The sequence below is a fragment of the Myxine glutinosa genome, chromosome 11 (assembly GCF_964187855.1).
Source record: "Myxine glutinosa chromosome 11, kmMyxGlut1.1, whole genome shotgun sequence".
In the NCBI taxonomy this organism is placed as follows: domain Eukaryota; kingdom Metazoa; phylum Chordata; class Myxini; order Myxiniformes; family Myxinidae; genus Myxine; species Myxine glutinosa.
Window position 1 is genome coordinate 31,965,074 of NC_136271.1, and position 21,479 is coordinate 31,986,552.

At 44.9% G+C, this 21,479-nt stretch overlaps 1 protein-coding gene across 1 annotated transcript in view; it reads right to left on the reverse strand.

Annotated features, from left to right (window-relative positions):
• RINT1 (RAD50 interactor 1) overlaps window positions 1–21,479 on the reverse strand; it is a 64,762-nt gene that overhangs the window by 28,306 nt on the left and 14,977 nt on the right. The window contains exons 4-8 of the mRNA XM_068130421.2: window positions 21,298–21,447; window positions 14,823–14,979; window positions 14,350–14,460; window positions 6,602–6,824; window positions 6,070–6,207 (exon numbers count right to left, since the gene is read on the reverse strand). Of these exons, the coding sequence (XP_067986522.2) occupies window positions 6,070–6,207; window positions 6,602–6,824; window positions 14,350–14,460; window positions 14,823–14,979; window positions 21,298–21,447 (779 nt within the window). The remainder of the gene's footprint in view (window positions 1–6,069; window positions 6,208–6,601; window positions 6,825–14,349; window positions 14,461–14,822; window positions 14,980–21,297; window positions 21,448–21,479) is intronic.

Sequence of the window (21,479 nt, forward strand, 5' to 3'; positions counted from 1 at the left end):
CAGAGGGCTGCAGGAGTTCCTGGGCATGGTGAACTTTTACCATCGGTTCCTGCCCCATATCGCCCAGCTCCTGCGCCCCCTGCACGAAGCTCTCCGAGGTAAGCCGGGCAAAGGCGATGTTACCTGGACCGAGCAGATGGACACGGCGTTCACGGGCGCGAAGCTCGCCTTGGCTAACGCCACCATGCTCGCGCACCCGGCGCCCGATGCACCGATCGCCCTCACCACCGACGCCCCGGACTACGCGGTGGGCGCGGTGCACGAGCAATGGGTGCGTGGAGCTTGGCAACCGCTGGCGTTCTTTAGCCGGCAGCTTCGCCCGCCCGAACGCCGTTACAGTACCTTCGACCGCGAGTTGCTCGGGCTTCACTTGGCGGTCAGGCACTTCCGCCATCTGCTCGAGGGCCGTGCGTTCACGGCCTTCGTCGACCACAAGCCGCTGATCTTCGCGATGGGCAAGGTCACCGAGCCGTGGTCGGCCCGGCAGCAGCGTCACCTCTCGGCCGTGTCCGAGTACACGACGGACATCCGGCACGTGTTGGTGCAGGAAGCGGACAGGCGGTAACTTATAAGCGTCTTTATTTGAGGAGCTCACTGTAACACTAGCCACTGTAACACGAGGAAAGGCAGATTGCCTTTCCCGGGCCGTCGCCCACGCAGTCCACCTCGGCATCGACTATGCCCAGATGGCAGCGGACCAGGCCGCTGACCCCGACGTCCAGGCCTTGCGGACCGCCGTCACGGGCCTCCGCGTCACTGAGGTGCCGTTCAACGGCACGGGCGCGGCCCTCTTGTGCGACGTCTCCTTCGGGCGGCCTCGCCCCATCGTGCCCGCGGGCTGGCAGCGCCAGGTGTTTGACGCCATCCACGGCCTGTCCCACCCAGGCGCGAGGGCCTCCCAAAGGTTGATCGCCGACAAGTTCGTCTGGCATGGCCTCCGGAAGGCCGTCCGCGGCTGGGCCAGGACGTGCCTCGCGTGCCAGCGCGCCAAGGTGCACCGGCACACCCAGGCCCCATTGGTCCCGTTCACGGTGCCGGAACGCCGGTTTGACCACGTCCACGTGGACCTGGTGGGACCTCTGCCCCCCTCGCGGGGTTTCACCCACGTCCTCACCATGGTGGACCGCACCACCCGGTGGCCGGAGGCCGTGCCCTTGGCGTCGACGACGGCGGCGGACGTCGCGCAGGCTTTCATCGCCACCTGGGTCGCCCGGTTCGGCGCCCCCTCAGACATCTCGTCCGACCGCGGCCCCCAGTTCACCTCGGAGCTCTGGGGGGCGGTCGCGCAGGGGCTCGGGGTCCGGCTGCACCGAACCACGGCCTACCACCCCCAGGCTAACGGCCTGTGTGAGCGATTTCACCGCTCATTGAAGGCCACGCTCCGGGCCACCCTCCGCGGCGGCGGCTGGGTCGACAGGCTCCCCTGGGTCCTGCTGGGTCTCCGGACGGCGCCCAAGGAGGACCTGCGCGCATCCGCGGCGGAGTTGGTCTTCGGGCAACCGCTGCGGGTGCCGGGCGAGTTCCTCCCTGACTCCACGGCACCATGGTCCGTGGCACAGCAGCGCTCCGCTCTGCAAGAGACCGCCCAGAGGTTCGCCCCCGGTGCCAACGGCATGCCACGGGCACCCACCGACGCATGTCGCCCCGGAGCTTCGCACGGCGGAGTACGTCTTCGTCCGCCACGATGCCCACCGGACACCACTGCGGCCCCCGTACGACGGGCCTTTCCGCGTGCTGGAGACCGGGGCGAAGCACTTCACCCTGGACATCGGCGGTACTCCTGACAGCGTTTCTGTAGACCGCCTCAAGCCGGCCCACCTCGACGTGGACCATCCACCGCCAGTGGCCCGACCCCCGCGTCGGGGCCGCCACCCTGCGGGCGGACCCCCGGCACCGCCCAGCCCCGCCGCCCCCCGGTCCTGCACCCATCCCAGGGGCAGCCAGGGGCATCCCACCTGGCATCCCTGCACCCCGGACGCCGCCGATCGCCAGGGGGCGCTTCGGCTGGGTCATCCGTTTGCCCCGCAAACTGGCCCTCCAGGTGCGCGGGAATTCTGGGGGGGGGCACGTGTGGCGGACACGAAAGCCCACTGGCGTGGTGACATCATTCCGCGCACCAAGTGGGCGGCGGCCACGCCCGAGGGGTAGGCGTGGCTTGAGGATATACACGGGGCGCGCAGCCCGGAGCGCGCTAGTGTTACAGTGAGCTCCTCAAATAAAGACGCTTATAAGTTACCGCCTGTCCGCTTCCTCCTTGCTCGCAAGCAGCGCGCGTAACGCCGCGCTTTAATATCATCTTTAATGATGACATAGACATTTAGTTAGCAAATTTAATTTGCACCTGGAGAGATACTTGATAGTGATTCGGTTCACTTTTTAGCAAACCTGCAGGGGGGGCATTATACATCTTGATGTACCTGCAAAATAATGAATGAAATGAAATTAGGTAATATTGAACCATCATGCCCTGTAAATGACTAGTGTATGATGAACAGTAAAAAACATCAATTGTTTTTGATGTTTTCTTTTGTTTAAAAAAATTAACCTTATCCTGTTATCATTTGTTTTATTTGTTATCATTTGGCCAACCCCCGCTCTTGCAGGGAAAATGGCCTTTTAAAATGCCTGTTGTTGTTGTTGTTGTATTTGTTTTATTTAATGTCGGAATAACTGTAGTTTTGTATAATTAGACATCTAGATTGTATTTTGTTACTGCCTTCCCTACCTATATAAACAGAATTACCTTGAAAATCTATCTTGTAGAATGTAGATGATGCCAATCATTTTGATGCGATATTACATATACAGTATATTAGTGCTGTCAATCCAGCAATGCAGCACAAGCCGATATCGGCTATTTTTCGGTAATCTGTACCGGCAGATTACAATCAGTGTACAGTTCCGATGACTGATTAAAGTTGTACTGTACTCAATACAACCCCCAAACCTCGAGTATAATTCACCCTTGTTTAGAGCGAATTTCAATAAACAAATTGAAGAAAACAACGTTGCACCTATTGCTTTCGAAACAGCTGCGAGTACAAAGAAAAACGCAACGGCTTCTACTCTACCATGCGATATGCGATGGCTCTTCCTGGCAGAGTACGTCTTGACGTCATACCTTCCAGGCGTGCATCACAGTGTCCGTTAAAAATATTTTTTCACATTTCAAAGGTGGACTCGCAGTATTCTGGCTCCCCAAGCAAAATGAGGCACATTTTACATGCATTTTGTAAAAATTACTGCTTCATTCGTTAGACCGTATGCTGTGACGTGCTCTTGTGCAATCTCATCTGATCTGAAGGCACATGGTGTTCACAAAACACGGAACCAAACACATGGAGCTCTATTTATTCCTCCATAATAACAATTGATTCGTTTTTAACCTCTTATAACTCCTCTGTTACCCTCACTATTTCCTGGTGCACCTCTACGAGTTCCCCCTCCAAACGCGCAAACTCGTTTCAATTTTACGTTCCATTATGTGTGTGTTCACTCATCGCCCTGGTCCGAGGAGTTATATCACGGGAGGGATAGGGAACGTGAAGGAGGGGGAAGGACTCATACAGGGGGTAGAAGGACTGATGATTCGGCAAAAAACAGATAAAGGAAAATACCGACACAATAAAATAATTTTAAAAACACACAGAGGGAAACCAAGAAGGAACTGGGAGCAAGAAGGAAGAACGCGGCATGATGATGTGACAAAGACGATGAAGGAGAAGGAAGAAGTAATGGAGGTAAAGGAGGTAAAGAAAGGAGGAAAAGGATAAGAGGTTAAAAACGAAGTAGCGGACTTAGCTTCAAGGCGATCGATGTTTGATTGATTTATTGAAGATTTATCGGCTTGAAGCTACGTCCGCTACTTATTTAATTTCTTCTGATTATTTATTTAATGCAAATGAGGCACCCTGATCGTATTGTGGAGTTTCTGCTATTTCCCACAGTTATATATATGAATTAAACCCTTGTTTGGAGGGTTTATATATATAAATAAAACACAGTTTGTGTGTGTGTGTGTGTGTGTGTGTATGTGTGTGTGTGTGTGTGTGTGTGTAATGTTACCGATAGACTCCTAAACGGAGAGGCTCACTAACTTGATATTTGGCACAAACATGGCCATTGAGCCTGGTACGAACATGGTCGACCTAAAAATTTATTTCATAATATTTTTTAACCATATTTTTACCTCAGCGCATTTCAGCGAGGAATATTATGACCGGAATGGCAGAGCAGCGCGCTGATTCGCTCAGAGCGATCACGTGATGTTCCAACTTTGCCGCCATAATCTTACAGTTATGCGTTCGCACGTAATTCAGTTTTTTCACATTTCAGCGAGGAACATTGCCATTCACACCACATAGGTTTTTTTTTTCTTTCATCTTTAGATCCATATTTTTAGCCATAATGTAGCGAACGTAGCGTAACGTAGCATAGCTAACGTAGCGTTAGCATAACGTAGTGATCCTTGCTCAGGATCTTCGTCAGGTTCGCGAGCGAGTTAGCCAAAACGTAAAAGTGAAAATATATCGAATTTTTTATTCATATTTACCTCAGCGCATTTCAGCGAGGAACATTATACACGGAATCTCAGCTGGTCGCAGAGCAGCGCGCTGATTCGCTCAGAGCGATCACGTGATGTTCCAACTTTGCCGCCATAATCTTACAGTTATGCATTCGCACGTAATTCAGTTTTTTCACATTTCAGCGAGGAACATTGCCATTCACACCACATAGGTTTTTTTTCACTTTCATCTGATATTTGGGATTTATTTCAAACAAACTGTATTTCCCATCTACACGGCCATGTATTCCTATTACGGTAACGTTATGTAAAGTACATAAATTGTGTGGATTACATCATTTGTGGATGTGATCAATTGCCAGTAACCATCTATATCCCTCCCCTCCCCCTCCCTCCTGCTCCCCCTCCCTTTCCCCCCTCCCCTCCCCCCTACCCTGTCCCCTTCCCCTCCCTTTCCCCCATGCCCCTCCCTTTCCCCCCTACCCCTTCCTTTCTGCCCTACCCCTTCCCCCTCCCCTCCCCCTCCCCCCCATGCTCCTCCCTTTCCCCCTACCCCTTCATTTCTGCCCTACCCCTTCCCCACCCCCCTACCCACCCCCCTCCCCCACCCCTTCCCCACCCCTCCCCACTCCCCTCCCCCCCTCCTCCTCCCCCCTCCCTCTCCTCCCCCCTCCCCCTCCTCCCCCCTCCCCCCTCCCCTTCCCCCCTCCCCCCCACTCCTCTCCCCCCCACTCCTCTCCCCCTCCCCTCCACTCCTCTCCCCCTCCCCTCCCTCCCCCTCCCCCCTCGCCCTCCCCTCCCCCCCTCCCCCAACCTCAGACATTTAGTTTGGTTTGCTCTTTGTTGTTGAAGTGTGCCGCATCACCATGCCTAGATCAAAAGAGCTCTCTGAGGCCTTCAGAAAGAAGGTTATAGATGCCTACATGTCTGGGAAGGGATTTAAAAAGATCTCCAAACAATTTGAAATCAATCATTCGACTGTCCAGAAGATCATCTACAAGTGGAGAAGATTCCAAACAACTGCCAACTTGTTCAGGCAGGCCGCCCCAGCAAGTTCAGCCCGAGAGCAGACCGCAAGATGCTGAAAGAAGTCTCTAAGAACCCCAGAATGTCATCACAGGACCTACAGGTAGCTCTTGCCACTCTTGATGTCAAAATGCACAAGTCTACCATTAGAAAGAGGCTGCACAAATTTGATCTACATGGGAGGTGTGCCAGGAGGAAACCTTTGCTGTATATATATATATACAGTATGTGTATACTGTATATATATATATATATATATATATATATACAGTATACACAATTGGGCAGCCATGGATAACATTTGCGAGGCTGCCGACAAGGTGCAGGTAGACGCCGACCCGCAGGCCACAGTCAAAGTGTAGGCTTTTTATATAAATTGGTCTGGTGTTGATGCGGCACAGGCATTGATGGGCAGAATGGCCACCTCTTGCATCTAAATTTATTGTGTGTGTGTGTGTGTGTGTGTGTGTGTGTGTGTGTGTGTGTGTGTGTGTGTGTGTGTGTGTGTGTAACCTCACCAGTGACAACTTGCAATAGTGTCATGAAGGTTTCAGCACATTCGGGCACCTTGACATCATCTACGTCAGAAATATCCTGGCAATGGCAGGTCCAGGCCATGCTGTTTGAAAGCATTGAGTCAATCTTCTCCAATGCAACTGCGACATAATCCCACATCCTCATCAGATTGTCTTTCAGTCACAAAGTCAAATGGTTATTTAAATGTCACTATTCCCTTCAGTTTGTTTGTACTGACATTACAGGTTAAGAAGATAACAAAAATAAAGATAACACCTTGGCTATGCTGCATGACTATTCAACTCTGTCAACACAGTCTCAGCTACTATTGTAATTGTATAAGCAAGTTAAGGAGTTCTGGGTGGTAAATAAGTCATTATCCATTAATTAGCACAAGTCTGGCATCATCATATATCCATAGCATAATAGCCCATCCCAGATTTGGCACCAAAGGACCATAGCAAAGTAATTATCAACAAAAGTTCAGTCAGCCCCCATGAAAATTCGCACATCAAGAAACATACTCCTGCTTACACTTGCGTTCCACAGAGAGCCACTTCTGCCTACAAGCATCCTCCGCAAGTACGTGCAATGTTCGGGGGTAGTGGGCCGGATATCCACGGGCAGCCATGTCACGGTCAAACTGCAATGCCTCATCAACGACATGGCAGAAGAGTTGGTCATCATGCAGGATTGAGGGCATATCAGAGGCCAGCTTCTCCAACATCAGCATCACCAAGCCTCGAGAAAACTCCACCTGCAACAAATTAAAATGAGGATAATATTGCACAGAAAAATCTATAGAAAAATAAAAGATGAATCATACTATAAATGGAGAAGTGTCTGTTTGTTTGTATTTGAATTTATATATTCTTAAACCACTGGACAGAATGAGTTGAAACTGGTGGTTGTACTCAGGGGTGTGCATGGGAAGGTTTTAGGCAGAAAAAGAAAGTTCACTTCGTCTGGGGGTTCAGGTTGGGGGAACACACGAAAATCCCTCCATATAAATATCTATCATTGTGCCGCTCCCGGTAGAAGGAGTATTAAGGTTACTAAAATACGGCAATTCTGGGGGAATTATCCTGTCCGCAATTCTTGGGTCCTTTGTTGCCTAAAGCTTTAACAGTGGGGCTGCTGAGGCCATTACATACCTTATTTACATGACATACATTATGTACATACGTATATCCAATTGATACATATATATGCAATTCCCGCATCTTGGTTGTGAATGCACTGTGTGGTTCCTGGCCAAATGCTTGTGCACAGTGCTCTGCTTTAAATATATCCATAAGCTTTGCAAGTAATGGAATCGATAATCACTTATTGTGTTTTTAACTTTTATTTATTTTCCTTGACTCACACCCCATCACACTCAGGAATTCAGCAAATAAACTAACAGATTAAATTAATGGGGCGTAGACAAAACACAGGCATGATGGACCACGTAGCCTCCTCACACGTCCAGGTTCCTTGTATCATACTGCGAGTTTACTTTGCCTCACATCGTCATTGTTGCACTGTGCACGTGAAGCAAAAAGCGTGGTTAAGCAATTGGTTCAAGTCCGTCTGTCCATCTGATCAGTTTATGATGTACAGTCAGACGTCAACATTCACTGTCATAATATTCGTGGACTCTACGTATTCGTGGTTCATAACATGTGATCTTCTTCTACATTCGCGCCTCGCATATTCGCGGTTGGAAAAAAGTTTTTTTCTTTGCACATCAGGACTGGTCTCCTATATCCACCACCGCTGATGTTAATTCAACCTGGAAATTCTTCCACAGAAACCTGCTCTCTCTTACGCACAGAGTCATCCCATCCTCCCGCTCTTGGTACTCTTATAAATCCTGTGGTGAGGCAGTTGCTTTAATACAACTTGCATTCTCGTCCTCAAAGGCTAATCCAACTGAAGACACCCTTGGATCATTCCACAAAGCCCACAAGTGTGTGTCTACTCTCTGGAGAGCCAGAAAACAACATCTGGCCAATCTCAAGCATAACCTTTCAAACTTGTCTCCATCCTCTAAAACCTGGTGGCGCCTTATCAAGACTTGCACCCTCTGCCCTCTCCATCCTTTCTCCCCCTCAGGTATATGCAGGACACACACGGTCCAGCAGCAACCCCCTCCTAGTGAAACTGCCTAAATCCAGAACCACTGCTCATCTCCACTCATTTGTTCCTCTTTTTTCCCACCTGTGGAACCGCCTTCCACACTCTCTTCAATCTCATTCTTCCCTCCAGGTCTTCAAGACAGCTGTTCACCACCATGTCGTCATTCCCAATCCAAAATCATGATCTTTTCTACACATGTTAAACCACCCCACCCTTCCCAGATATTTACCTCTGCCACCAAAGGTGGATGAAGGTTATGTTTTCACCCCTGTCTGTTTGTCTGTCCGTTTGTTTGTGAACAAAATATCTCAAAAAGTTGTGGACGAATTCAGACGAAATTTGGCACAGATCTAGCATATGTCACACGGATGAAATGATTAGATTTTGGTGAAGATCCGGATTCGGATCCGGCTACTAGAATATTAAAAGTGATTCTTCACCATTGGGAGATAGTCACGTGAAAATGTAAGTACACCCCATGTAAAGTTTTGACTTTTTCAACATATTTCCACATACAGCTATTTGATCTTCATTTCAACAATATTGATAGATAAAGGTGATGTAATATAACAAATATCATGAAACATTTACATCTTGTAGTCCATTGTAAAATTTAAATAAACATAAATGCAAATTTCGCATGTGGAAAAAGTAAGTACACCCCTACATTTATCACCACTTCAAACACCTAAAATTAGAGTCAGGTGCACCAGCTCAGGTGCAAATGATTACAACATCGTTAGAGAGGATCTTGGAGGAAGCTGTCTTATTTAAACCTCAGACATTTAGTTTGGTTTGCTCTTTGTTGTTGAAGAGTGCGGCGTTACCATTCCTAGATCAAAAGAGCTCTCTGAGGCCTTCAGAAAGAAGGTTATAGATGCCTACGAGTCTGGGAAGGGATTAAAAAAGATCTCCAAACAATTTGAAATCAATCATTTGACTGTCCGGAAGATCATCTACAAGGGGAGAAGATTCCAAACAACTGCCAACTTGTTCAGGCCAGGCCGCCCCAGCAAGTTCAGCCCGAGAGCAGACCGCAAGATGCTGAAAGAAGTCTCGAAGAACCCAAGAATGTCATCACGGGACCTACAGGTAGCTCTTGCCGCTGTTGAAGTCGAAGTGCACGAGTCTACCATTAGAAAGAGGCTGCACAAATTTGATCTACATGGGAGGTGTGCCAGGATGAAACCTTTGCTGTCCAGAAAGAACATCAGGGCAAGACAAAAGTTTGCCAATGAACACCGAGGCAAAGACCAGCACTTCTGGAACAATGTGCTCTGGACAGATGAGTCAAAGGTAGAGCTATTTGGCCACAGTACTAGAAGACATGTTTGGCAAAAACCAAAGACAGCATTTGACCACAAGAACCTGATACCAACTGTAAAGCATGGTGGTGGAAATATTATGGTTTGGGGCAGCTTTGCTGCATCAGGGCCTGGGCAGCTCACCATCATAGAATCCACTATGAATTCTTCATTGTGCCATAGGGTGCTTGAGGATAATGTGAGACCATCTGTCGGAAGTTGAAGCTCAACCAAAGGTAGACCTTGAAACATGACAATGACGCTAAACATACCAGTAAATCCACCAAGGAATGGCTGAAAAGAAAGAAATGGAGGGTTCTGGAATGGCCAAGTCAAAGCCCGGATCTAAATCCCATCGAGATGTTGTGGGGGGATTTGAAACGAGCTGTGTATGCAAGATTTTTTTTTTTTTTTTTTTGTGTATGCAAGAAACCCCTCAAACATCGCACAGCTGAAATAATTCTGCATGGAGGAGTGGGCAAAAATTTCTCCCAGTCGATGTCAGAGACTGGTAGAGTGGTAGACAGTTATAAACAAGTACAAAAAGTTTTAATTAAAACAAAATCCGTGTCGATGTTACACAATGCCTAGATGCAGCTGTGCCTATAACGTCGATGTTATAGGCACAGGACATTCCTATTGATTTGATTACTTGATGTTATTTTTGTGCAAAGTGAAAATATATCTCGGCAATTTCCCGTGTGTGGCGACGAATTTTTAATATATCTCGGCATTTTCCCGTCTGTTATTTCAGGCGGTGTATGACTGACCATGCCGCGATTTAAAAAATATATATCTCGGCAATTTCCCGTGTGTGGCGACACGTGAACGAAGCTATGCTCCTCTCTCCACATTATTGTGACGACGTATAAATTAAATATTTCATCGTGACGATTGTCATCAAATGGACGAATTTTTAATATATCTCGGCATTTTCCCGTCTGTTATTTCAGGCGGTGTATGACTGACCATGCCGTGATTGTAAAAAAATATATCTCGGCAATTTCTCGTGTGTAGCGACACGTGAACGAAGCTATGCTCCTCTCTCCACATTATTGTGACGACGTATAAATTAAATATTTCATCGTGACGATTGTCATCAAATGGACGAATTTTTAATATATCTCGGCATTTTCCCGTCTGTTATTTCGGGCGGTGTATGACTGACCATGCCGCGATTTAAACAAAATATATATATCTCGGCATTTTCCCGTCTGTTATTTCGGGCGGTGTATGACTGACCATGCCGCGATTTTAAAAAATAATATCTCAATGGACTTGAAGTTACAGGCCTTTGAGAATTCATTTCGTTCTATAAAGGGCAACTTTCATCGGATTTTCTTCCCATTTTTTTTCAACTGAGTCTAAAACTATGTTAGCGACTGTGAAAAATGAAATGATATATCGAATTTGATTTGAAATAAAACTGTGTGAGAGAGGAAGACACCATGGGCCTACAAAACAGGCCTCAAAGCTATGCGAGTTAATAAAATGGTGGATATTTGTTTATATGAAGCCTCTCCCACAATGGGTGGAGCTATGGTTCCCAGAATGGGTGGAGCTTTGAGGTTTTGTCTTCTCTGCAAGAACAAGAACAAGAAGAAGAACAAGAAGAACAACAACAATAGCAGAGGGCACTCTATTAGCAGCGTCTGCGACGTGGCTAAAAACGCCGACTTGAGGTTGTTTCTGCCAAATGGGGCAATACCACCTATTAGAGCCAAGGGTGTACTTACTTTTTCCACATGCGAAATTTGCATTTATGTTTATTTAAATTATACAATGGACTACAAAATGTAAATGTTTCATGATATTTGTTATATTATATCACCTTTATCTGTCAATATCGTTGAAATGAAGATCAAAGAGCTGTATGTTTAAATATGTTGAAAAAGTCAAAACTTTACATGGGGTGCACTTACTTTTTCGCGTGACTGTAGAGCCAAAAACGATACATAGCAGGATATCTCAAAACGTTGTGGACGGTTTTGGACGAAACTTGGTGGACCGGTTGGATGTCTGACAAGGACGAATAGATGCGATTTTGGTGAAGATCTCAATATGGATTGGGGTATGAGCATTATTTAATTTTGTAAGTGATTCTTCACCATTGGGAGATAGGGCCAAAAACGATACATAGCAGGATATCTCAAAAAGTTATGGATGGACTTGAGACGAAACTGTTGGACAGGTTGTGTGTGTGACAAGGAAGAGTCTTCAATTTTGGTGAAGATCTGGATCCGGATCCAGCTGGTAGAATTTTTAAAGTGATTCTTCACCATTGAGTGATATGGCAAACCAGGCGGAGGTATGCTCTCTACTGAGTGCCGTTCTAGTTTATTTACTTATGTATTCATCTTGTCCACCATTTGCCTTCCTCCCTTAGCCCTCATCATTATCTGCATCCCTTGTTTATCTGTCTTCATCTAGTTTCTCCCTCCATCTTGCTGTTGGCTTTTCACCTTTCTCCTGTTGTTCCCTTTGTTATACTGTGCCATGATTTGTTCTGTGTCATAGCTCTTCCACAAGCATAGACCATGCAGTTAAAAATAATAATAATAAAAAAATAATGTTTTTTTTACATCCATTCAAACAATGCCCCCACCCACATTTGTGGATTTCTCCAGGAACATATCACCTGCAAATATCGGGATCCGACTGTGTTTTATCAACGTTATATTTTGAACACGAACATTTTAGATACCGTGATGTAATAAACACTGGGTAAAACTAATTAATTTATTTATACGTCTTTAAGCCTCTTTAAACCTTTACTAAACCGAATTAAATACTTGAACACTGTAGAACACAAATCGCCTGCATAATACTTCCAAGAACCTCCAGTTTTGTAGTACTTGGATATGGTCTATAGGCAGGGCCGGCGCCAGACTATTTTGCGCCCTAGGCTAGGCCAGCTACTTGCATCCCCTCCCCCCACCCCCCAAATTTTTTTTTGCCAACTTCAATTATTAATTCTCCCGTTTTCCTGACGATGATCAATCCATGCGCCCAACGACGAAATGGCGGCAGCGTTTTGAACATGCCGGATGTGACGTACAGGAGAAGGCGCATGGGAGCAGGCTACGTCCGTTTCAAACAGGATGTGACGTATGGGAGAAGGTGCATGGGAGCAGGCTACGTCCGTTTCAAACAGGATGTGACGTATGCCACGAAGCGTACATGCTCAAAATTAATCACTTACACTATTATGAACAATGAACTATTATATTTTCCATTTATTATGTTATTTCTTAAAACAATAATTTGTATAAAACTGTGATCCTTTAAGGTTCAGTAATGCGCCCCTCTAATGTCTGCGCCCTAGGCGGCTACCTAGTTGGCCTAATGGTAGCGCCGGCCCTGTCTATAGGGTGGTGTATGTAATATGAGCTGTCAAGCGCAGCCCCTGAGAAGTGGGCATGGCATGTGTGAGGGTGCAGTATCGGGGTGAAGAGGAAGCCGCCGATGTGGCGATGTAAGACGCCGATTGACGCTGCGTTCGATGGTGATCAATAAAGCCTCTATCGCCTAAGCTGCGACTCAACATAGTCTTATTACAGTGTATAAGGGTGGTGTATAAGACTGCTTCAGTAGCTCAAATACACATGGAATCTGCTCAAATACACAAGGTCCATTTGTCAATGGACAGGAAGTTTTAAACATTGTTTCCCGTGTTCTGCAGTGCAATTAACTGCACAAGACATATGATAGGAGTCAGACCAGCAAGCAAAGTGTTGCCAGGGTTATACAGTACAATAGTGTATTGTACTTGATGTGTGGAGTGCACTTGCAAAGCAACCCTTTCATGATGTCCATCGTGTTGTACGGGATATGGAATACTTGCAGCAGCCTGAATTTTGCATTTGAATGATTATGTTAGTGCAGACGGTCATATTGCTAGGTTTTCCAAGTATTATGCAAATTTCACATCAGGTTTCTCATCTATTTTTATATAACTTAGCATATTTAATCTGCCCAAATGGAAGAGCCAAAAATGGTTTGGCGCCAATTCATATGATATCCGGAAAGTATTGTTACGTTTATGGGGGGTAGGTGAAAGCATTGGCTCACCGACCCAGATTGGACGACCCAGATTGGCTCACCTGAGGGAAGAAAAAGAGTGCGTTTGGTTGGTCACGAACTGAGATCGGGCAAGACGCTGGCCATTTTTTTTGGTTGTGTTGGTGCGCTTTTGAGGAGAGCTGGTGCAACTCTTGCAGTGTCAGTGTGAGGCGGTGTTGGTGACTGCTGGGCTCGTGGTGGGAGCTGTGGCCGCGTTGTGCTTGCCAGGCTAAGGAATCGAAAGGAGGCCATCTTGACTCCATGCCGTTTTTGACGCACGATTTTGACGCACGATGCCACCGCCATTTTGGGGCGCTTCAACGCGTGGGCCTTTCGTCAGCCGTCGTCACCTTGCACTGCTGACCTCACCAAAATAACTGGTTGGACGAGCTAAGTGCCGGCACTAAAAAAGGGACATATTATTTTATTTTATCTTTCCCCTGTGTGTCCATCTTTGAGTCAGCATGTGAGAATCCTCAAAATAGAATTTTAGTTTTACCTCAGCACTCGTTTTCATTCTTTGGTTTATTTTCACTAAATTCCTTGTGTTGCATTTTTTGTATTTGTCATGTTCGTTTATTAATTGTGGTTTCAGATTAAACCCGTGTTTTATCGTTCAGATAAACGTCTCACATTCCTTCATTCCCGCGCGCGACAAAAATAACCGCCATTTTCAGCTGGTCGCCTCGGGAGTAAAAAACCGTTCGGCTATTCGTCCAAGGCTGGTCTTAACTAGCTACGGACAAGACAGTATATTTTCGAAGTGTTGAGACGTAAACTTCAGAAAAGACCAACCTTAGCATCCAGCAAAATTGCTTCTTTCGTCAAAATGGGTTGAATCACTGTTTCCAGAAATGTGCTGTGATTTCCAATCCAAGTCAACACCTGTGTCATGTACCACTCCGGCTGGAGAGAGAGAGAAAGAGAGAAAGAGAGAAAGAGAGAAAGAGAGAAAGAGAGAAAGAGAGAAAGAGAGAAAGAGAGAAAGAGAGAAAGAGAGAAGAGAGAGAGAGAGAGAGAGAGAGAGAGAGAGAGAGAGAGAGAGAGAGAGAGAGAGAGAGAGAGAGAGAGAGAGTGTGAGAGTGAGAGTCAGAGCCACTGGAATTCTAGCAGCACCGACGGAATGATTGGGGCACTCATGCCTCACAGAAACCAGTAGTGGAAAACAATAGGAAACCGAGTACAAGTTTGCGAAATGTGAAGAACACCAAAGCCTCCTACACAACACACAAAGCACACCAAAGCCTCCAAATTCAAAACCTGCATACCTTGTCAATGGCATTCGTTTGTTTGTTTCCATTAAAATGGTATTTAAACCGTTTCTGGAGTGGACGGAGCATGAGCTGAAAAGGCAGTGCAATAGGAGGCAGATCTGGGAGCCAGAAAGAATCTGGTAGGGCACTCTGCTTGCTTACAACCTCCTCCCTACCCACACAATAATAAATCGGGATGGGGAGGAGGGGTAACAAAATGGAGGATTGAGTCCATGCAGACTCGTGAACGAGCGTCCTCAAGCACTTTTCTGCCATCTTTTTCTCCATGCCAGGACTTTTTGCTCAACATGTTGCTTTATTCATTGAAGTTCATAAAATATATTTCAATATAAACCACTCACTTTTGCCCCTTAGCCTCCCCATCCCCCGCCCTCCCAGACCCTCAATTTTCTCATGTCAGACTCGATAACCACTTCTGGCAAATTTATCTCATCTTTGTTCCTGCTTGTCTTTCTCAAATTGAATTATTAACAAATCGGAGTTGCATTGCCATCACTTGATTCAGTAAATTTCTCCATAAACCCCAATGTGAGGTTTTTCTCGTACGTTTTCATTTTGTTTTTCATTGCAGGATCAAATGAATTCCAACATTCTCAAGCTTTACAGGAAATGCATTAATCAAACAGAAACCTGTGCTACATCATTGATACGGACACGCCAGCTTTTATAAACTAGTACACCAACTCTGTACGAGAGCGGCAGGAAGGGTCATTCCTCTTTGTGGTATGTAGATTACAGTAGATCTAGGAACGGGCCTCAACAATGTCAGATGTGTGTTCAGTTACCAAGTTTTTTTATAGAGTGCTCGCCAAGTGGCTTAAGCATTCAAGCAAGCACTCCATTCAAAACCGTTGATAAGGAACAGCTGGCTTGGCAAATGTTAGATAGTTCCTTGGCAACTGAACACACCTTGAGTTTCCTCCTTTTCAGTTTAGTGTTAAACAGCAGTAGCAGCTGGTTCAAAAGGTAATCACATGTGTTTGCGGTTAATAATATTTTTGGGGTGCCCCACAAAAAGCCACAATAAGCTACAGTCGTGGCCAAAAATATTGGCACCCTTGCACTTTTTTCAAACAATGCACCATTTCTTCCAGAAAATTGTTGAAATTAAAACACCTTTTGGTATCCACATATGTATTTCTTTGGTTTGCAGTGGAACAAAACAAAAAAAGCTGAAAAAAATTACTAAATCTTAGCTTGTTCCACACAGAAATCCTAAAATGACCCGGACAATATTATTGGCACCTTTCAGAAGTTGTTAGAAATAATTAGATTTCAAGCAGGTGATTCTCCTTTACTTTGGAATTGAACTCACCTATGGTGAGTTGCAGGTGCCTGCAATATCAAAAAAAAATCACTCGTTCAACCAGTTTGAATAGAGAAAAGGAGTCATTCTGCTGTTTTGTGCCACTGTATGTACCGCAATGAGCATGGAGAAAAGAAAAAAACACCCAGAGAATTGTCTGAGGTCAGACACAAGATTGTAGCCAAGCATGGACAATATCAAGGCTACAAGTCCATCTCCAGAGACCTTGATGTCCCTGTGTCCACGGTACGCAATGTTATCACGCAATGTTATCATCGTACGCAATGTTATCAGGAAGTTTAAGGCCCATAGCACTGTAGCCAACCTCCCTAGACGTGGCCGCATGAGAAAACTTGATTGAAGATTGCAGCAAAGGATTGCTCGAATTGTGGAGAAAGAACGTCAATCAACTGCCAAACAGATTCAAGGTGACCTTCAAACACAAGGTACGACAGTTTCAACTCGCACCATCTGTCGCCAACTCAATGAAAAGGGGTTCTATGGTAGGAGAACCAGGAGGACCCCACTGCTGAGAGAGAAACATAAGAAAGCCTGACGGGAATTTTCCAAAACACACCTGAACAAACCAAAATCCTTCTGGGAGAATGTCATGTGGACAGATGAGACTAAATTAGAGCTTTTTGGTGAAGCACATCATCTCTTATGTTTACAGAAAACAAAATTAAGCCTTCAAAAAAAAGAACACCTTCCCTACAATCAAACATGAAGGAGGTTGAGTGATGTTTTGGGGTTGCTGTGCTCTCTCTGGCACTGGGTGCCTTGAATGTGTGCAGGGCATCATGAAATCAGGAGATTACCAAGTCAATTTGGAGCGCAATGCTCAACCCAGTGTCAGAAAGCTGGGTCTCTGTCAAAGGTCATGGCCCTTGCAGCAGGACAATGACCCCAAACACACTTCAAAAAGCACCCAGGAATGGTTCAAGATAAAACGCTGGACTGTTCTGAAGTGGCCAGCAATGAGTCCAGATCTAAATCCCATTGAACACCTGTGGGGACATCTGAAAACAGCAGTTGGGAGAAGGCACCCTTAAAATAGGGGAGAACTGGAGCAGTTTGCACAAAAAGAGTGGGACAAACTGGCAGTAGAGAGATGTAGGAAGCTCATTCATGGCTATAGGAATCTCATTCATGTCTATAGGAAGCACTTGACTGCAGTTATTTTGTCCAAAGGTTGTGCTACCAAATATTAATTATCGGGTGTCAATAATTTTGTCAATGCCATTTCTTTTTATTTTCTGATTTAGAAGGATATATTAAGTTCTGAATCAAAAACAAAGGTCCTGTAATATTAAAAGTGAAATAAAGAATTGTGGAGACCAAATACTTTTGTAAATTTCAACTTATTTTTAGAGAAAAACGTGAGTTATTTGAAAAAAGTGCAAAGGTGCCAATATTTTTAGCCACGACAATATTTATACACACTAACATGGCGTTCGTCCAAGGGAAAAAAACGTTGGGGAGGGGAGATATTATTCGATATTTGGTTAGATATTTGGTAGATATTTGGTGGAGAGGGTTAGGTATGTGACACGGATGAAATGATTAGATTTTGCTGAATATCCAAATACGGATCTGGATACGAGAATTTTTAAAGTGATTCTTCGCCATTGAAAGATCGGGCAAAAAAGGATGTAAAGCACAATATCTCAAAATGTTGTGGACAGATTCAGACAAAACTTGGTGAACAGGTTGGGCATTTATCAAGGACGAATTGATTAGATTTTGCTGAATATCCAGATACGTTAATATACTTTTTTAAATTCCTCAGCAATTCTTCACCATTGAGTGATAAGGCCAAAAACAATATAAAGCATGAATGAATAATGACTGATCGTTTTAAGGCCATTTTCCCCGCTAGAGCGGGGGTTAGCCTTGCGGGCCCCATGACAATCATGGTTCCCTGTTTTGAGGCAATGTTTTTATGGCCGGATGCCCTTCCTGACGCCAACCCTTGGTCACGCTCTTACGATGCGCAGGGATACGGTGTACCTATTCTAAACCGGGGTACACACCATGATCATTCATCCCAGCAAGCTGGTACTCAATTTGCTGACCTCGGAAGGATGACAGGCTGAGTCAACCCCCCTGGCGTTAATTCAGCGATCGACCGGGATTCGAAACCAGGATCCTAGGATCCCAAGCCGGCACCCTAACCGCTAAGCCAACACCAGGCTGAGCCGAGCACAGTAGTTACCCTTATTCGAATCGGCCTTGGAAAAATGCCACTATAAGTTATCTTAACACGGATATGCACCTTAACACGGATTTCGCCCAAGGCAGACAACCCCCACAGGGAGGAGGACAATTTAGTCGCCACAACCTCCATCATGTGACCCTTAGTCCTCCTGTGAAGTTTGGTTGAGATGGGATAAGTGATGACCGAATGTATTGTGGTCAGCCAGACAGACACCAAATTGCATATGTTAGTATGATGACTATATTAATAAATGAATAATTTCTGTACATTTGGTAAAGGTAATTAATAATAACATGAATGCATCAAATTCCACACAAATTATATGCACATACACACCTCAGAAAGTTTATAGTCTGACATACTTCATGATACATTAGGACCCAACAAATTCCATAGCTCAGAGGTCTCATGATTTAACACATTCATTTGTAAACAGACTTTTGGTGGTGTTTACTGGATTTGCACACAAAAGTGCACATTTAAGACTGATTCCAGAGTTTTCATTGTGTTGTAAGTTGCAAGTAAGTACAAGTGTAAATGTAAGTGTTTTGGAGGTGTGGGAAGGGGAAATGAATAGAAACCCTAACACTTGCAAAACAATAGGGTGAATAACAATCCTTCAACACAATGCTTTGTCTCTTTTTCTACCCACTTCCTGCCTCAAACATTGCTCAGTTTGACGCCGTGGAAACCAAGGCATTCGTGATCATTGAAATCTCCTCCGAAGAAGCGGAGTCTGTCGGCCTATCACTTTGCCATCGCAGACAGGTCGGTGGTCTCTGTCTTCCTCCGCCACTTTCTGGTCTTACACCCTCTGCAGTCTTCGTGTTTTTCCCCTTCCCTCCCCCACTCCCTACAGGTTTCTGCTGGCCACCTCCATCTGGTGAACCTCCCCAAATTCAGAATCACTGCTCACCTCCATTCATTTGTTCCCCTCCCCCCCCCCTCCCCATCCCCCAACCTATCATACCAACTCCCACATTCTCTTAAATCTCGTACTTCCCTCCAGGTTTTCAAGACAACTGTTCACGACCATCACAGATCACCCCCCATCCAAAACAATGATCTTTTCTACCCCCGTTAAACTAACTCCCCAACCCCAAAGTTCCAGATTTTCCTTTTCGAGAGTTTGCTTCTGTATCCATCTTGCTCACCCCCTGCAGTCTCCTCCACCCGTAAACCTTACACACATCCCTTGTTACTTGGCAAAAAAAACACTTTTTGACAAGTATGTTGATCACTCCGGTTTGTGTGTGTGTGTTTGTGTGTGTGTTTGTGTGTGTGTTTGTCTGTCCGCTCACTTATATTTGCCGACAGGTCACAATTTTAAATTGATCTTCACAAAACCTCACCAAATGGTAGAGTTGATGGTCCAACAGAATCCTATTTTTTTGAGGTCAAAAGATCAACATAGGTAAACCACTTTTCTCAACATTCTAATGTCCTCAATTTTCATCCGATACATAAGTAAATACTATTCAAATTTCAAGTCAATCTCGTTCTTCCCACCAGGTTTTCAAGACAACTGTTCATGACCATCACAGATCACTCCCCCCCACCCCCATATCAGCTAACTGAATTCAGCCACCAACTATTTTTGAGATCAACATATAGTTAGTCGGGTTCACTATGTTAACAAATATAATTTCGTTCAAAATTTTGGGAGATTAGCAAACCTGTACATTTTTGGAATCATCAGAGCATGGAGAATCCGAAAATCAATGTTGGCATTTGCACAGACACCTGCATGGGCGCCATTTTGGATTTTCAAAATGGCCGCCATAAAATACATATTTTGCGCTATCTCGGCTTCTCGTCAACCTCGAAACTTAATTAAATATGCTAATGCTATGTTTTCTGGGTCAAGGAATCCAATAAAGGCCTCAAAATAGTGCTCAGGATTATAGAAAAGCAACAAACAAAGGTAATTGAAAACCATTGTCTTTATATTTGTGATATAACTGTATTACATGATACATGATATTGCAAGTCCTTTGAAGTTATAGGTATGGGTTTATAAAGCAAGAAAGCAGCCTTGTTAGTATCAGATTGAACTATAAGTTCTATACACAGGATCTACGAGGTCTATACGTTCAGGAATATGCTTTTACACATCTTCATCACTGTCCTGAGTGTCATTTTCGCAAAGGTGTCTACGCAAATGTAAACATTAATTTTTGGATTCCTCATGCTCTGAATATTCCAAAAATGTATAGTTTTGCTAATCTCCAAAAATTTGAACGAAAAAACATCGTGAACCTGACTAATAGGCCTACTAAGGTCAACAACCTTAAATTCAAATTCCTAAAATCCTAAATTTTTATCTGATTGATTTGAAATGTAAATAGGATTTTCATATCAGCTAGCTGAATTCAACCACCATCTATTTTTGAGGTCAACATAGGCCAAAGGGTCAACATAGGCCAAATTACTAAAATTGTCAATTTTCATCCGATTAACTTAAAATTTGAAGACGATTTGCATATCAGGTCACTGAATTCAAACATCAATGATTTTAGAGGTAAAAAGGATGCTCTACCGAGTGCCATTCTACTTTGTTCTCTTTTGCCAAGTGTCGCTCTATGAGCGATTTTTCATTTGGTTTGTCTGTCTCTGTCTCTTTTGACCCTCTGTCCTGCTGGCTGTTGGTGTTTCTTTTGTGCTGTTGTGTCCTGACATTGTATAAAATGAGCCTCAACATTGTATAGAATTTTTTTTACAAAATAAATAAGCTAAATGCAATGCAGGTCTAAATGTTGGTCATTTAAAAATAAAATCAGATGTGATTTAAAAAAAAGGAAAAGGTTGAAGCACGCTCACAACAAAGCCAGAGAGAAAAAAATGCATCGGACTGGAGGGCAACATGAAGACAAAACAAGCGATGGGCAAGTAAACAAAGGAATCACTGTGGATGAGTGGTGAAAAAGAACAGAAATATTGATTACGGTATTTGCAGCTGCAGCAAGTGACGAAACAAAACAGCAAGGTTCGTCCTCAATGTCCCCGACCCGGCCAAAGGCCCAGCCGATAACGACTGAAGCTGCATGGGTCCTACAAAAGGCCATTTAAGTTGCTTCAATACCTCTTCAAAATCACTGCACGCACACACACACCATATGATGCATAC